This window comes from Euprymna scolopes, chromosome 13, assembly GCF_053919585.1.
Source record: "Euprymna scolopes isolate OS-2025 chromosome 13, ASM5391958v1, whole genome shotgun sequence".
NCBI lineage: Eukaryota > Metazoa > Mollusca > Cephalopoda > Sepiida > Sepiolidae > Euprymna > Euprymna scolopes.
The window spans coordinates 74646808-74665501 of NC_136494.1; the positions used below are offsets into that span (position 1 = coordinate 74646808).

The following is an 18694-nucleotide window of genomic DNA, read 5'->3' on the forward strand; positions in this document are numbered from 1 at the left end:
TATATATATCCACGCCTATAAAAACACCTACACACACACACACACACATATATATATATATATATATATATATATATATATATATATACATATAATGTGAAAGGACATATGTACGTATATAATTACATGGTATGTATATATTGCTGCTTTTGGATTATGATACTATCCATTTTTTAATTAAGTACACTTATATATATATATATATATATATATATATATATATATATACATATTACAATTAATATATCTATATACATACTTATATTATCAGATAATATTTATGCATGAATATAACTATCCCTATTTTTATACTGTCATCAACAAAGAAAACATACGTCTTACTATAAAAATACACTCATGGCAAGTAGGACAAAAATATTTGCTTTGAGGAAGGAATTCTTCTGACATTTTGAGGAAGGAATTCTTCTGACATAATGCATTTTGTCTGACAAATTGCTTTTTGGAAATAAAATGCAACCATTGCAATATCAGTAAATTGCCATAAGTATATATATATATATATATATATACATATATATATATATATATATACACATTAACACGCATGCATATATATATATATATATATATATATATATATACGTGTGTGCCTGTGGTTACATGGGTTTACATGTGTATGTATGCATGTGTTTGTGAGTTTGTGCTGATATATATATATATATATATATATACACACATTAACACGCATGCATATATATATATATATATATATATATATATATATATATATACGTGTGTGCCTGTGGTTACATGGGTTTACATGTGTATGTATGCATGTGTTTGTGAGTTTGTGCTGATATATATATATATGTATATATATATATACATTATAATCATTTAAATATATTTATTATATTCATTTTTAACACATATCTCTGGGAGTTACTCTCATCATTTTAGCATCACGCATATATTTTTGTTATAACAGCCACAGTTGTGTACATATGGTAAATTAAAACCGATCGTGGTAAGGGGCATCGAAAAAAAGACCAAGAATCCAACTGTTTAATTATTCCGGGAGTCCATTTCCATCGAATTTCTTTTCAATTCAATTTTCCCAGATATATTTTTATAATAAACTCTCTTTCTCTTCACTAGCCTCTTCGTCGGACGAACCAAATTCGCTTCCGTTCTCTCCACTCCATTCTGAAATGAGGAAAAATAAAAACAATCAAATCAAATAAAAATACAAGAGTACAATGTATTAAACCGGTGACTCTTAATAGCGCTAGGTAAAAATATACTAACCCAGTCTCATAGTTTTTGTGAAATGTATAATGGCAAGTTTGAGTTTTCTAATGAAACCCCGATTATGAATATGTTTTGTTGATGTCTGGCTCACCAAGAAGAGGTTCTGTCTGAGAGTATGGTTTCTAAACTTATACTTATAAAAGAGGGGTAAATGCATGAGAACAGCTTTTCATTAAAACAGCATAGACTGCATTATCTCTGAGGAAGGGTTTAACGAATATGATTAATATTTCATGACGACAGAACAAATCATACACTATCACGAAATTGAGCATTTAAAGCTAGTATAATAGTATGGATTTATAGAAGTAATATTAAAGTTTCGGCTTCAGATAAGCAGTTACCAACTCTTCAGTAGTGAATGAGTGACGCTTACTTTTATCTGGTTCTTGTTGAAAAACATATTTCCTGATCTAAAGTATTGGGATCTGATGTTGTCTAGTTGTATATATTTTTGGAGCGGTTGAAAGTCATTGTTAAAATCTAGTAGAAAATTTAGTCGTCGAACACTATCATTTTCGATCTTCTTTCTTTAATAGTAAACATAACGTAACGTAACATGCTGCCGCGGCCGAGATTGAACTCACTACACTAATTTGTAATGCAATTCAAATCTTGTCCGTAGCTGAATACTTGATGCTTCGCTAGGGCTATCAAGGGTATTTTTTATCGTGACGCCATCACTAGATGGGTTGCTTACCACGGCTTAAGAGAGGCCATTCTATCCTCGAGAGAAAGACGAACCGTGCCAGTTTCCCGATCTGGTATTTTACCTCACGATACATACAGCGTCTCGATTTCCCAAATGGTCACCCATCTGGTACTGGCCAGACTGGACGCTGCTTTACTTTAGTGATATGACGAGAACCGGTATTTCAACGTAATTGTGCCGTAAAGTATACATAAGTCGGCCATGATCCTTTTACATCAGAGTTCTTAAACAAAATTGAACCTCTATTGCGTACGTAAGTGCATAACATCTATGTGTTACAAAAGCAGGTATACAATAGTGTCATCTCAGTGGTTTTATTTCATTTTATATCGATTTAGTAGAAAGTTATCGTGAATCAGATTAAGAGGAAATCCGATAACTCCTGGAGATATGTCACCACGAAATATTATGCGAAAACACTTATTGAGGTGAAAGACATAATTAATAAAAATAAGATTCATGTGGAGAAGAACAATAAAATAATATTAAGGTCACAAATAATTTTTTTAGAAAATAACAAGAACAACATCAATAGATGGAATCGACATCTTGCCGGAAACGAAATATCTTCACCTTAGCTGACCTTTTCCTGGCCTTGTGATGTTATGGAAAAGGCACGAAGCAGAAGAATCTCCGCAGTATTTATTAAGCAATGCAGTGTTTCACTATCTACATCTCATATAACCCTCATATAAAAGGCCTACTATAGCATAAAACTTCAAGCACACATCTATCTATCTATCTATCTATCTATCTATCTCTTTCTCTCTCTCAATATATATATATATATATAATATGATGATTGCGATGTTTTGTCAGACTCCCTCACTCACTGAAAGTCCATGTGCTCGAAGATGATATCGATTTATCTCGTCTGCTTCAAAGTGTTATATATCCAGCTCAGCAGAAGCCAAATAGTACAACGGTTAGAAGCGTTGACTGTCAGCTGGTGATCGAGTTTCAATCCCGGTTTGAGTTGCTACTCTAGCCGCACTTAACAGCTGTGGTACAACGAAACCGTCTCTCTTTGACTTACTATATATATATATATATATACATATATATATACATATATATATATATATATATATATATATATATATATATATAGCTTAATGTAAAATGAAAGGAGAAAGATCAATTCCACAAAAAGAGACTTATCCGGATAATGCCAAGCTCAACAATAATTATTGGAACTTATACAATAGGACAACAAGAGTATGGAATGAAGACACAAAACTATATATTGGTAGTTATAGATTGGATCATTTATTTAATAATGGTATACAGGCAAAATTTGGGGGATAGAAGGGACTTTTTATGCCAGGGCATTTCGAAGCCTAATGCTTCTCATCAGAAGAGTTGAGAAGGTGCTAGGTAGCATGGGGAAGATCCGGCGTCTAGCGTAAGGTTTATTAGGGATGAAAAAGATTAAGAGGAATTATAGAATGTGTGGGGAAGCTTTATTGAATTCTAAATAAATAAGGAGAAGCTTATTATATATAGTATGATATATAAGAATATATATGGTCTTTAACATCGTATTGAGATTAAGGGGTATATATATATTATGGTTAAATAGGGGGTGTATTGTTGCTGCGTGGTAATTTATTTTACGGTTTGTGGGGTGTCTATTTTCTATGGAGTGGGTAATTTTTATTAATTTTGATTAGTGCCACCTAAACGGCAAATGGTGGCTATAAAATCGCTTATAATTGGGGGAGGGGGTAATGCAGGGTTGTAAAACTGAAAGGTAATATGCGGCAATATATTTATAAGTTTCTACTGTTATGATATAGGAAGTATGATCATAAGGGGACGGTCGGAGATTAGGGTGGTAATGACTATGAGTGCGTATAACTTGATGTAAAAGGTTAAGTATACATATTTATGTCAAAGTGGGGGAGTAAGGAAATCATTGCTATTATGAGAGTGGTAAAAATATACCAAAAATAGTAGGGTAATTGCAATAGTACGAAAGATAATAGTAATGACAATGATAATAATAGTGGTAATAATAAAGCTGAAAATATATTAGAGGTAAAATTGAATATTAAAAAAAATTAAATAAATAAAATAAAAATAAAGGCAAAATTAAAAGTAAACATTAAAATTAAACATTAAATATAATGTTACCAATAGTTGTGATAAAATTAAATTCAAAATTACTGTTAATAACAGTGAAAATGGAGATAATGGTGGCGATGACGGGGGGTAATAACGGGGATAATAATAATGATATCAATTGTAATGATGGTTATAATAATAATGATGATAAAAGCAATAATAATAATAACAATAGTAATAACGTTAAAAACAATGCAGTAATAATAATTATAATAATAAAGGCAGTAGTAACAATACTTCTACCACTACCTCAGCCATCACCACCACTATTACCAATAATAATAATGTAAATACTGTTAATATTAATTATAAGGGGTGCTTAAAAGAAAGGGATACAGACAAATGGGGGTTAGAGTAGTAGAAAATGGGGTTGAGGGTGAGGGTAAGTGGACTCGTATAAAATAAAGTAAAATAGAGAATATATATGTATATATATATATATATATATATATACACATATACGCATATACGCATACACATACATATATCCGTATAAAAATATGTAGAATAAGCCGGGAAAGTATAAGAGTTCGGTGAAGAAAAGGCCCTTGGGTTTAAATTAAATTAAAGGATTGCTTCACTAGGAACGGTAGTTTCAAGAGTCCACCTTAAAACTTTAAATTTCTTGAAGTTCGATTATAAAAGCCATCAAATGTATGTTTATATAGAGAGGCCAGGTCTAGAAATCTGAATAAATACTTTCTCGTTTATGAACACGAGGGACAAGTCCATCGAATCGCCATAACTACTTAATGTAGTAGTTTTTTTAATTACATTTTCACCCCAAACAAGGCACATTGCCACTTTGGCGCAGGGAGCTACTATCAGGGGCAACAACTACTGGGGTAATATGCTGGGATTTGGGCAGCAAGATGTCGGTTCAAGTTACACTTGAACTTCTGCATGTCAGTACAGTTGAAGAAACAGTGGCCAGGAATGGAATTCCAGAGTTTAGCGGTTCTGAGGAAGAAACTACTGGAGTAGAAAGATCGTTTATATCTAGGGATCTCTACTGTGTGGGGGTGGGATTTAGCTGCCTGTCACGTTTGTCGATGGTTTCTACGTCGTGGCAGCACAAGTGTCTGCAGTTCGCCAGAGCATTCACCATTAAAATACTTGTAGAACAGGCAGAGGGCTGCAACACTACGTCGATGGGACAGAGGCTGAAGCTTAGATGCCAGTTCAGGACCTATCAGATTGGCGACTTTCTTTTGAACCTTGTCTAGGAGCGAGAGACTAGTAGCAGATGCACCAGCTCTAATCTCCAAGAGATACAAGAAATATAGTTTATAGCAGTCCTTTAATTTTCATATTTCTGCAAATAATTTGTTGGTGTGGTCTTTCGTAAATGTTTTGGTCTCTGTGAATTCTTATTCCTCCAAATTTGGCTGGCAAAAAACTGTATTTTTTCAACGGAGACTCTTGTGATGGAAATTACCCGTAGCTGGACTAGTTAAACTGTGCTCAAATCTAAGTTATATTATCAGTAGGAAGTAACATCTAGATGGAACGGTTGGCTGGTAGTCGGAGGGGGTAGGATAGGGATGGGAATATGTCTGTATGGGTGACGGTGGTGGGTTGGGTTGAATCATGGGAGCTTTTCTTAGGTTATATTTTCGGTACATTTAAAAGTTTTAATGTAAATATTAATGGGTGGACGGTTTAGTGTAAAATCTAAGAGTAGAGACCTAGTGCGCTGATTTTTAAATAATTTTTATTGGGGGGGGGCTCTCCAGTGGGGTTTAGGGGTCGTGGTTAGATAGATCTAAATTTAGGTTTTAAATTTTTATTTAAGTATTTAAGGTTTTAAGTATTTAGCCCTGTGCTATATTTTCATTGGGCCTGGATTTTATATTGTTTAGGTTATATTCTCGTTGCATCGTGCGCTAATTGGTGATTTGGTTGCAATTTAACAGGTGGTATTAAGTGTATATATTTACGGAGATAGGGTTTGTTAGGCAAAGTTGTTTATGAGCTTATGATTAAGGCAGATATATTGTTGATTAGGCATTGCCAAGATGCAGCCTATTCTAGGTTGGAAATTTATTTAAAGTTATGTAATGGTTGTGTGTTCGGAGAGTGTGCTAATATTTTATATTAAAGAGTTGAAGTTTTTTATAGCGATTTTTTTTAGATCGCGAGTGTATATGAGTTTATAAAAATAGTTTGGGTTGTTGTCCAATAGTTCTATACTAGGTGAAACGATTAGTGATGGATATTGTTGCATTTTATGGATGGCGAGGAATCGCAATAAGCTAGTTCCTGTCCGGTGGTGCATTTTCAGTGGGGTTAATTGCATTTACGTATTTGAACTTTCTCTTGTGCCTGCAACTGCAAATTATCTTTTGTTTTGAATTAAGGATGTTTAATTTTTTAGGCGCCGTTATAATCTCGGTCGCCTCTGCGTTACATAGAAGGCAATATTTAGATCCTGGGATGTATGACTTGGATTTTCTTAGTATTTCCCATTTTAATGTAAAGTCTATTTTGTTTTGTTTTAGATTTCTAACTAGGTTAGATTAGGTACTTTTTGTTTTTGGGTTCTCCTTTGAGACTGATTGTAAATGGTGTGCAATTCTGGCCTTTATCGAGAAAGAGGATAATCCTATGTAGGTATGTATTATAGGGCTTGTGCGCGGTGTATCTAGAGGTTCTTCATTTATCTGGGGGTTGCCTGAGTTCCTATGTTCAGGTTCTGTGGAGCTTATATATATCTGCTGTGTGGTCAGTTGTTCAGATTGCCTACTATTGCTTATTGGGTTATGTGGATTCTCTCCGGTGTAACTGGTACTATAGGTATGGGCTGTTAGGTTATTAGTTATCGTATTAAGCGGGAGTTCTGTTACTGTACATGAATATATGACGTCTGAGTGTACACAGTCATTCTCCAGTGGGCAGAGAGTTGGGTCGTTACAATTGCAGTTTGGTTGGGCTAGACTAGGGTTGCCATTTATTATTTTCTGCGCTGATTCTATTTTCTTATTATTAGTGCTTATAATTCTTATTATTAGTGCGTATCATAGTTTGTGCTACATTAGGCATAGTTGAGAAGGATAATTTGATAGAGTTTTTATTTAGGATCGTGCTGTATATGTGAGGATACTTGAAAAATTCTTCTACTAATTTAAAGAATTCTTTTGGGATATTAGTTTGGACATTTTTGGGGAGGGTGTTTGTTCAACTTGTATGAGCTTTTCATTGTTAGGAGTATTTGGCATATGATACTTATAATTCGATCTTGCCTTATTATTTTGCCTAGACTTGCGTTTAGTCATATTGTGCGTTACTATGCCTTAGGGACTGGATATATTTTTAGTAATCTTCGTATCATACTTAACTGTGTCATACTATATATAATAAGCTTCTTCTTATTTGTTTGGAATTCAATAAAGCCTCCCCACACATTCTATAATTCCTCTTAATCTTTTTCATCCCTAATGAACCTTACGCTAATCAACGCATCTTCCTCATGCTACCTAGCACCATCTCTACTCTTCTGATTAGGCTTCGAAATGCCCTGGCATGAAGAGTCCTTTCTATCCCCCAAATTTTGCCTGTATTCCATTATTCAATAAATGATCCAATCTATGACTACCAATATATAGTTTTGTGTCTTCATTCCATACTCTTGTTGTCCTATTGTATAAGTTCCAATAATTATTGTTGAGCTTGGCATTATCCGGATAAGTCTCTTTTTGTGGAATTGATCTTTCTCCTTTTCTTTTACATTAAGCTATATATATATATATATAGTAAGTCAAAGAGAGACAGTTTCGCTGTACCACAGCTGTTAAGTGCGGCTAGAGTAGCAACTCAAATCGGGATTGAAACTCGATCACCAGCTGACAGTCAACGCTTCTAACCGTTGTACTATTTGGCTTCTGCTGAGCTGGATATATGAAATTACAATGTTTAAACTTTGTCTAAACACCTAAACTCAACTTGTTTACACAAAAAGCATTGCATTATACGTTAGCGGCAATTTGTTATTTTACTCTCCAATCTTCTCAACACAAGATAGGAAAATTATCATCATCCACAGACCTCTACATATATATTCATGCATATATCTGTGTGTGTTTGTGTGTAGATGTATGTATTGGAAGGGATGAATGGATCTGTATTTTTTGCAGTGAAAGATGTTTGTTAATATTATTTAGTATTCTAAGTTTTTTGATACTATATCTTCTCGCACAAGCGTAATATACACGGATAGTCTTAATATATTGATATATTGAATGTGTACTCTTTGACATTAACTGACAAAATGTGCATTTGCGATTATAATATATTTTAATTTAATTTGAGGCTGGTTATATATATATATATATATGCATATATATGTATATATATATAAATATATATATATATATATATATATATATTTATATATATATATATAAATATATATGATAGATCATATGGAAAATTATCCGTAGATTACCTACTTATATTATACTATACATATACTATATATATATTTATAATATATATAATATATTATATACTTATGCTATAATATATATATATATATATATATATATATATATATATATATATATATATATATACTATAATTTACAGGGTGACCAAAAAATGCTAAATGGGGGCCATCTAGAACATATGCTGTATGTCTTTTGATGTGATGTTTTGAATATAATAAACTAGTTATGACCAAAGTTTCATTTCATTCGGACAAAACACTAAGAAACGGGGCCTAATTAGAGTCTTATACATACTATTATACTCTTATTTATTCTACTTTTATTTCATTTGAGATCCATAACTTGTATAATATTTTACTTTGTTAAACACTGAACTTATAATCCGTCCAATATCAAACATACAAATGGAAGATCATGAATGAAAATGACATCAAAAGCATGATCCTTGATCAATCAACTCTTCTAATTCAAAGACTACAAGACTTACCAGCGAATTGACGCAAAACCTTCTGCCAAATAGCTCGAACCGAACAAAATGACGAGCACAATGCAAACTCAGTAACTACAAAAAAAGCTCACATCAAATTAAAAGTTTTATTAGTCACGTGCAAGCGACTCTATAAATCACTCCTTTCCGTCGCTCGGTCTGTCCGTAACACTTTTGTGCTTGGCCTTTTTGGTTAAGATCAAAGGTATGTTGTTAATACATGCTGTTCTTAGCTTTTTGAGCATTTCTTGGCGTTTAGTATCTGTTCGGACAGATACTGCAAGCAAAGACCAGATGTGGGGGCAACCCCACATACCTGACCTTTAACCAACTCCCATTTCCAACCTCTCGGGAGCTGGTCCCCTTTTTCCCTTCCTCCTCCCTTCACTCCTCACATTAAAAATTGGCCTTGTGCCTAATTTGCTCGGTGGGGGAGCAAATAAATACCTACTTCAAATAAAGACCATATGTGAGGGAAACCTCACATATAAGACCTTGGTCAATGTAGGGGAAACCCTTCATACCAATTGTCACTATCCAGCTCCCCTACTCCCCGGGGAGTTGGTCCCCATTTTCTCCTTCACTCCTCACATTAAAAATCGGCCTTGTGTCTAATTTACTCGGTGGGGGGCAAATAAATACAGCTTTTCTTGGCCTTTTGGCCAAGATCAAAGTGTAGTATCTGTTCCGGCAGATACTGCAAGCTATGACTAGCTATGACTAGCAAAGACCAGATGTGGGGGCAACCCCACATGCCTGACCTTTAACCAGCTCCCATTTCCCACCTCTCGGGAGCTGGTCCCCTTTTTCCCTTCCCCCTCCCTTCACTCCTCACATTAAAAATTGTCCTTGTGCCTAATTTGCTCGGTGGGGGAGCAAATAAATACCATCTGTTCCGGCAGATACTGCTAGCAAAGACCATATGTGGGGGCAACCCCACATATAAAACCTTGGTCAATGTAGGGGCAACCCTTCATACCAATTGACACTATCCAGCTCCCCTACTCCCCGGAGAGTTGGTCCCTATTTCCCTTTCACTCCTCAATTTCAAAATCAGCCTTGTGCCTAATTTGCTCGGTGGGGGAGCAAATAAATACCTCAAGTGTAGTACATGTTCCGGTAGATACTACAAGCAAAGACCATATATGGGGGAAACCCCACATATAAAACCTTGGTCAATGTAGGGGAAACCCTTCATACCAATTGTCACTATCCAGCTCCCCTACTCCCCGGGGAGTTGGTCCCCAATTCCCCTTCACTCCTCACATTAAAAATTGGCCTTGTGCCTAATTTGCTCGGTGGGGGAGCAAATAAATACGCCTTTTCTTAGACTTTTGGCCAAGATCAAAGTGTAGTATCTGTTCTTACTACATACTGTACTTATGTTTGTAACTTTGTGATATAAAGTGGGGGATCAGTTTTTGTATTAATTTAATGTAAAATGATCATCCCCTTTACAACCAGTCAGTCCCAAAGCCATTCAAGTCATTCTCCAGATCATTCAAGTTGTTTTTGAAGGATTCCAGTTATTTTTTAAGCATTCAAGTCATTCTTATGGTCATTCAATTTATCCTTAAGTTCATTAAAATCATTCTAAGTAATTTACTTTTTATTTATTTAAGTCATTTCAGCCCATTTTTCGGTCATTTTAGTTTATCTTTAAGAATTTCATGTCAATCCTACATTCACGCATTGATTCATTACACGAGAGCACGCGACTAATGGCTACCGGCCTTGTTCATTTAAGAAAGACTTTCTGTGCGGCAAATAACTCCGCATTTTGTCCTGCGAGAAAAACAGTTCAATATCCCTCAGCATATGTTTGCTTTTAGTTACCATGAACCAAGGCACTAATTCTCTCTCCGTGTATCGACCTGCAACGTTTTTAGTTGCAATTTCTTTTGAGTGTCTTTTTAACCTACGCCTTTTTCGTATTCAAAACAAATTAAACTGACTTTTAATTTTCTATATTGACGAATGCAGACAAAAATTAATTTACAAAATGGCGTCCATCAATTTTACTATTTATGTTTTTTTAAACTCTACATTCTAATCCTAATATCGTTTTACTGTCATTTGAATTCATAAAAAGCATATAATAATGGTGGTGGAGTAGTATACTCTTTTTTTCTAGAGAACACAATACATGCATTAGAAGCAAACTAGAAATATTAAACTGTTGCAGTGATTTGCTTAGCACAATTCTGACTTACTGTCCCTAAACACGACAAATGAATGTAAATCGGAAATTAGGTCACCGTATTAGATAGTAGAACCCTTGAACTTATACCTAGTGAAATTAAAATATAAATCCTACAGACCAAAGGGCAATCTAAATAGTACATACAGCAATTATCAAGCAGAACTTATTACATGCTAATGGAAATATGCCGTGAGGATGAATAATAATGAATATATGCTGAGCGCCAGTTGTGTGCATAAAAAAAGATAGTCATATAGATTCTATACATTCTATGCTCGACGATTCTCTCTATAGATGAATTACGAAAGTCTATTTGTTGCTTACTTACCATATATACTTTTATAACTTACAACCTTATTATCGGGCACTTTGTACCGAGCGCTATTGAACTAAATACTGAAAGTCGATAGATAACATAGCCTATGTCCTTAGGACATTTTATCTGGATACGTAACATACTATACACACACACACACACACACACACACACACACACACATATATATATATATATAGAGAGAGAGATACATAAATATATATATAGAGAGAGAGAAAGAGAGAGTGAGAGAGAAGGACAGAGGGAGAGAGAGTTAGAGAGAAGGAGAGAAAGAGACATGGATATATATATATATATATATATATATATATATATATATAGCGAGAATACAACAGTGCCTTAAGTAGCCGCTAATATAAGAGCCGGCTTTGATTTATTGTGAGCACATGTAATTGGAACAAGCCGTTTGACATATCTGTAATTGGATTTGTAACTGGCACCCATCCATTTTACGAGCCTCTCAAGAACAAGTTCTCTACTTTTAATTAAATGATCATAAAAAGTGATGTAGTTACAAATTAATATTCGATTGCATTTAGAGTATATCAGAATACTTTGCACTCGTGCTTCTAATACTAACAAACAGAAGCGCTTATCTTAGGGAAATGTCCGAGTTTTGAGCTCTCTCTATATATTATATGCAATCTGTAATTCTGAAGTGAAGGCGAAGCTATTTTCACGTCTTTCAAAAATTACATCAACTGTCAAAGACTACAGAAAAATAAACAGTTGATATTTTAGTGTTGTACATACCGCCACAGATAATTAAGAGTTTTAGTGAAATCCCTTACCATTAAATGAAGTAGTTAATGAAAATTGCAGCATTGTACTTTCTAACCGATCATTATTTCCCTGATTCTATCAAAATTCCAAAGAAGTGGATTATCGGTCAACGTGTCAATCTCATCTCAATACCGAAACGGGAGGGATTTTGGAATAGTCTTCATAATTAACGCCACACTCACATTTTATTTCAGCAACCTAGTTATGGATGGCTTTTAATCATTTTCAATCACATAAGGATGATGTAAACCAAAATCCTTTACATAATTTTAAAGACAGAACCTTTTATAATTAATCCAATTGTGAAAGGTTATTGATTATATCAGGCATATTCGGGAGATACAAAGCTAGCATCTAACTCAGATATTCTAGTGGGTATGAGGTTGCTAAAAACAATTTTGCTTTTCAGCGACCTGATAATACACAAATATACAGACAATCTTGCTTCAGAAGAGATATTGAATAAGTAGTAGACGTGTATCTAAATTCACTCCGTTCAAGGGCCCAATTTTCTAAGTTTGTCAGTGTCCAATGTTATGAAAATTATTAACTTTACAAATAACTCTATCCAAATATTAAAAATAATATAGTATTTAAAGCCCATATAAGAGTCTCTCAGTATGCCTACATACTGACTCGTACGAGGTATTGTGCATCTTCATTATACCTCAAGAAATAACATTAAACTGGATATTCTCCCAGAATCAAGCAGTAATAAACAATATATATATATATATATATATATATATATATATATATATATATATATACATTATTTAATTGGAATTCATTATTGAGATGAGTATGATTTATTAATTTTTATTTATTGCGGATTATTAGCCTCATCTTTTCTTATTTGTTTTAAAGATGTTTCGGCCAACTATTTCTCTGACCTTCGTCAGGTCGTAACCGCGACGGGATAGGAACAATAAATTTAAGATATTTGCTTTTCTTGTTCTGACGAAACCGGTCCAGAGATTTGTGTTTATTTGTTTACGCTGTTATGGGTTTATGTTTATGTACACATGAGCAACCGGAAGTAATACACCGGATGTTGGGTTACAACACCCGTTACAAGGTTATTTGAATTTTATAATTATATAGATTAATGACTACATAGTTATTGTCTGTAATACACAACGTCTGCCAAGTGTTTTCTTACATGTATATAAATTATTATCGTCCTCTAATCTTTATTCAAACATTAATACAGTACCTATTTACTATGCCTCCCCACGGGACAGGGTCGTTTTAACGAATCATAAAATCATGCGTGTAAATTAAAAAATTGGAGTTATTACACTAACTCTTACTTAATATGGACTATAATATTCGGTATATATTGCGTCAACACACTTGTCTTCAGTAGATCCCCAGAGTTAGAAACCTAGAAACCGTGGAATTTGGTCAGTACCTAGTAGACGACTATGTTGGAATAACTGACATTGTGTGCAAGTTCACGTCAGCACCAATATGTAATAAACTTCAAAATCTAACGGTATACAGACGCCACTGACAACCGCTTATGAATTTAATCATCATCATCATCATCATCATCATCATCATCATCATCATCATCGACTCCGTTAAGTCTTGCAAGACTCTGGATACGCTGTGTAAAGTAGCTGGGCGTGTAATTGTGAGGGAAGTGCTGCGCAATCATCACTCACGCTGCTCCTCAATCGGCACTGCTTTTGGTCTAGTATTAAGGATGTGACCAGAATGAATTGAAACAATACAGGGATAAACGGAGGGCGATTTGGGACTTTTTTTTCAGAAAATCAACATGGCACTGGTGATGATAGTTGGGGTTCGATGTGATAAGAACATAGGACCAAAAATTAGATTCCCATCTTGAGCAGAAAATTGAGCATTTAATTTTAAAAATCGTGTAGAAATATGCTGAAAAATCCTTCATTTTCATAGCATTTTTCACAACACTGACTTATAGATTTCACTATTTTTATAAAATATTCAATTAAAATTGATATATTTATATGAAATACATTGAAAAAAAAATAAATACATGAATTATAATTTTAATTATGAGTCACAGCTTACAAAATATCTCAACTTTTACTGCATTGATTAAAAGAATTGTAAAAAAAGCTAATTAGCAACTAAGTCTTTTAAATTTCACAATTCAAAAAGATATGTGGAGATGTATTACACAATATAGCAACTTGATAAAGTTACGCAACCATGCATTTTAATTTTGTTATTAAACGCAATAATATAAACTTATAATAGAACTAAATTGTTCTGTATAATTTCCTTTTGAGGAAAATGAAGGTCTAATTTGCTGGCACGATGGCTTTGTAATAATGTGTCTATGTATTGCTTCCTGCCCATATACAACTTTTTGAGAAAAATCAATCAAATCTGACCAGTGTGTGGTTGCAAAATTGATAGCAGTAATCTTTTTCATTTTTTTTTTAGTTGTTCACTATTTCTAGAAAAACAACACAAAAAAAAGCAATTATTTGAAAACGCTTATATTTTTTTCATTTTTACGATGTAATATGAATAAAACAAACTATTGTCTGGGTAAATTAAGAAAACTAATAAAATTTCATGAACAAAATCGTTTGAATGCCCTCTTCTATCACATTAAATTCATCTGAGTTTATCATCGATATTATATTTTCCGGAAGTAGTGTAATAGTTTAAAACAGTAATTTGGATTTCAGTTAACTGTTTTGTTCTCTGAATCCTATTAAAATATACTGTTGTTGGTTAAAAAAATATTGTCGGTTTTGATCTCAAACAAACTAACTGCATACACTTGGATGATAAATTTGACCAAAATGTTTTATTTATCATAGTGTTTGAGGATAGACAACTTTAGTCATAAACACATTAATCTTGTGGCTTATGTTAGCCATCTTCCTTAATTCAAGGGCCCAATTTTCTAAGTTAACTTCTCCACAAGAAATGCCAATAGCATACTCAAAAAGTAGCCTCTGGTCTTCACACTTAAATTATTTGTTTCTTCTGCTGTCTGATAATGATGATCGGGAGGGACACTAATTTTTTAGAATTCTACTTGAGGAAAATCTTGATAATTATTGACACAAAGTTTCCCCTAAAAGACCAGTAAATGTTGTTAGGCATTTTGTTGTTCCATCAGTTCATTTAAAAATTGCTGTAAATGGCAGTTCTTCTCGTGGAATCTGACAATTGGAAAATTTGCATGTTTAATAATAGAGCCAGATTACATAATACATACCAATATATTATTTTATTTTCCGCAAAAAAGGAACATAATTACATGTGAATCCATAGAATTAATTTTACATCCTTGTTAGGAGGACAAGTGCAGATTATGTGCCTTGTTTGACAATTTTATGTTTTGCACTTGACTGCAAAGTCATCACTTCTCAAGACAGAAGGTTTACAGCTACATAAAATATATCAAACAGTCTGTCTAGCTGTTCCTTCATTCTTTTCACTTTGATTGCTGCAAGAAATTTCCTGTCAATCTGTTTGGCCCTATTAGAGCAAAATATATTAACCTTCTGTCCTATATAATATTACCTTAACAAGGGCAATTGTGGATTGACTGCTTAACGAATACTAATTATTTCCTTTGCAATTAACTTAGAAATCTCACTATTTTTTAGATGGGGATAACTGTTTTCGAGGAACTAACTAAACTGGATGAATTGTCGTGAAGTAGGGGGTGCTGTTTTATCCAAATGACAAGGTAGACCAGCAAATCTTTTGAACCACGGGTTAAAACTGTACGTCGTGCTTTTACTGACATTCTAATCTGAAAAGTAAAATAAATAAATGGATTATAACTGAAGGAAACTGTATTATGCTATCTTTCAGTTTCATACGTAAAAAATATAATGCTAGTTATAAGAAATAATGAAAAAACTTTGTAGGGTTGAATTAGATGTATTGAAGAGAGAGGACCAAACCAAATCAGAGGCATAGTACTGTTTAGTTTAGACATTTTTAGCAGATTTTCGATCCTCCTTCGATAACATGAATTTACCCATAAGGAGATCGATTCTTGCTGTAGCTGTGCCATTTTAAACGAGTGTTTAGGGTTTAGTGTTTGAAAAACCAGTGGTTGTGCATCTATATTATTATGCTATTTTTAATACAATTTTTAAGTTAAATTTAATTTTTATGAAATTTTTGTTAATTAAATTTTTAGGTGAAAGTACAGAATAGTTACAATATAACCTCCTTCCCATATTAAGAATCGCTTTCTAAATAACAAAGTTATTTTAGCACAATAACATAGATGCACAAATAACGCAAAACCTTTAAAGGAGTTTCCTTATTTACTCGTATTAATCTTTGTGGGTTATCTGAATTCAAAACTATAATTTTAGAAGAAAAACACTGCTTAAAAACTATTACTCCTAAAAATAAAAGAAATTAAAAATTGACACTAATTTTCTACAACGTATTTTTTATTAAGTAGAAAAACTTGCAAATTTACGTGGTTATCTTTCGTAAAGAATGTGTAGAATAAAATTGTATGGACTATTTTTTTTAATATAAAACTGGAGTATTACCATATTTTAATAAAAGTTCCTAATAGAATTTGATGTGAAATATTAGGTTGGTGCATAAATAATGTTTTTAGCGTTCATTTGAACGCCAAAAACTGCCATTATTTTTGCCCTAACCTAATAAAAAAATAAATTAAAAAATAAAACAAATATGCTTAAATTCACTTCAGACAATTGAAATATAATAATATATATTTTAAAAAAGTCTTTTCGTTTTTCTTTCGAAATAATTAAGCCTAAATCGATATGTTTTCAAATTAAATAATAAACAAACGTTAATTTTCAATATCAATTACGAGCGTGTTTGCGACGGTGAAATCTAAAATATTTCCACCCCAAAAAAGTTCCTGAAATGAAAAAGCGAACTTAGGTCGTTATTATTTAAATAAACATAATTTTGCCTTAAATTCTCTCATGAAAAAAACAACTTAACACATTTTGATTAATTCCGTCTCATGTCGTGTCATTTTCTACAACGTACGAAAATGAGTAATGTCTATTTTTCCATTGATTCTATCTTAATCATGTTGCTAATAATAGCAGTTGCATGCCTTATATAATTCTAGGATTCTAAAGTTTAATGTCTTTTTGCATTTTAGGCATGTAACCTCTTACTATGCATCATCTTGAGCTAACTCTCCACTCATGTGCAATTCTATCAAATCCAATATATATGTATTTATGGTCAGGCATTGATTAGTGATTGCTGCTGAAAACAATGGTTGGTCTCTTTTAGAATTCTGGACTATATCACACTGACACGTGGAAGTATTGTGAAACCGTTAAGAATTTTATGTAATCATACTACGGCAATTTAAGAATAACACAAAAAGAGAATTTTTATTTTATTATGGAAATGTACTACATTCTAAGGATATATGACTATTGAAACACTTCTATAAAAATGGCCGCCATAAGAAAAAAAAAACAAAAAACGCTGAAATTCCAGGTGTAACTATTATGCTATCTTTTTCTTTGTTAATGTATATTTGTTTTTGATCTAATCTGATGATATTGCTAATATTGACGAAAACCAGTCATTTCTGATAGACTTATTTTTTCCTAAGGACAGTTCTGGACGTGTTTGTCTGTTTTTTTATTGACTTTATGATTATGGCCAGTATTGTGTTGGATTTACGTTATACTTATGACTTAATGTTGTGTTGGATTATTAATGGCAATGAGCTCAGACACTGGCATGGCGACGCAACGCCGGAGGCGAAGCAAGTTGTTGAAACCGTTGCTATGATTACGCTATTTTGTCTTTTGGTAGAACTAGCTACAAAAACGTGTTAAGCTTCGTAAATTGTCTCTTTAGATCATTGTGAAGCAGTAACCCCAAACGCATTATACAGAGGGGACTCCTTTGACCACACAGTATTAATCCTATAAAAAATAAACTAAAACATCAGCACACGACTATACATAAACTTTAAATAAGGCCAGTATGTTCCAGCTTCTGTTGAACAGTATCAACCCGACAACTAGGATTGGGGCACGTTACTTTCATCAATCAGCTAATTGAATATCTTATTTAAATTGAAATTCACAAACTTCAACTTTACCCGTTGTTATGTTTATCATACCAATTTAAGGATACGTTCTCGACAATCAGTTCGATAGTGTACGGATCATTTAAGTTAGGTGATTTTTCTGTCTGGCTCTAGTACATTTCTGTTCTGTTTTATGAAATTTATCATTTTAGGATAAACCTTTTGGAAAGGATGATTTTATTTCTAATAGTTTGAGGTGTTTCTGCCGGGGAATCCCGACGAGACTGATCAATCATTATCTTG

General features: G+C 33.2%; 1 protein-coding gene and 1 pseudogene across 1 annotated transcript in view; one reads left to right on the forward strand and one right to left on the reverse strand.

The window, feature by feature from the left end:
• Nucleotides 1-414: 414 nt before the first annotated feature.
• LOC145292074 (uncharacterized) overlaps nt 415-18694 on the reverse strand; it is a 547340-nt gene continuing 529060 nt past the window's right edge. The window contains exon 4 of the mRNA XM_080138130.1: nt 415-1167. Within this exon, the coding sequence (XP_079994256.1) occupies nt 1091-1167 (77 nt within the window). The 3' untranslated portion in view covers nt 415-1090. The remainder of the gene's footprint in view (nt 1168-18694) is intronic.
• On the forward strand, nt 9686-9849 carry LOC145292494 (U2 spliceosomal RNA; annotated as a pseudogene).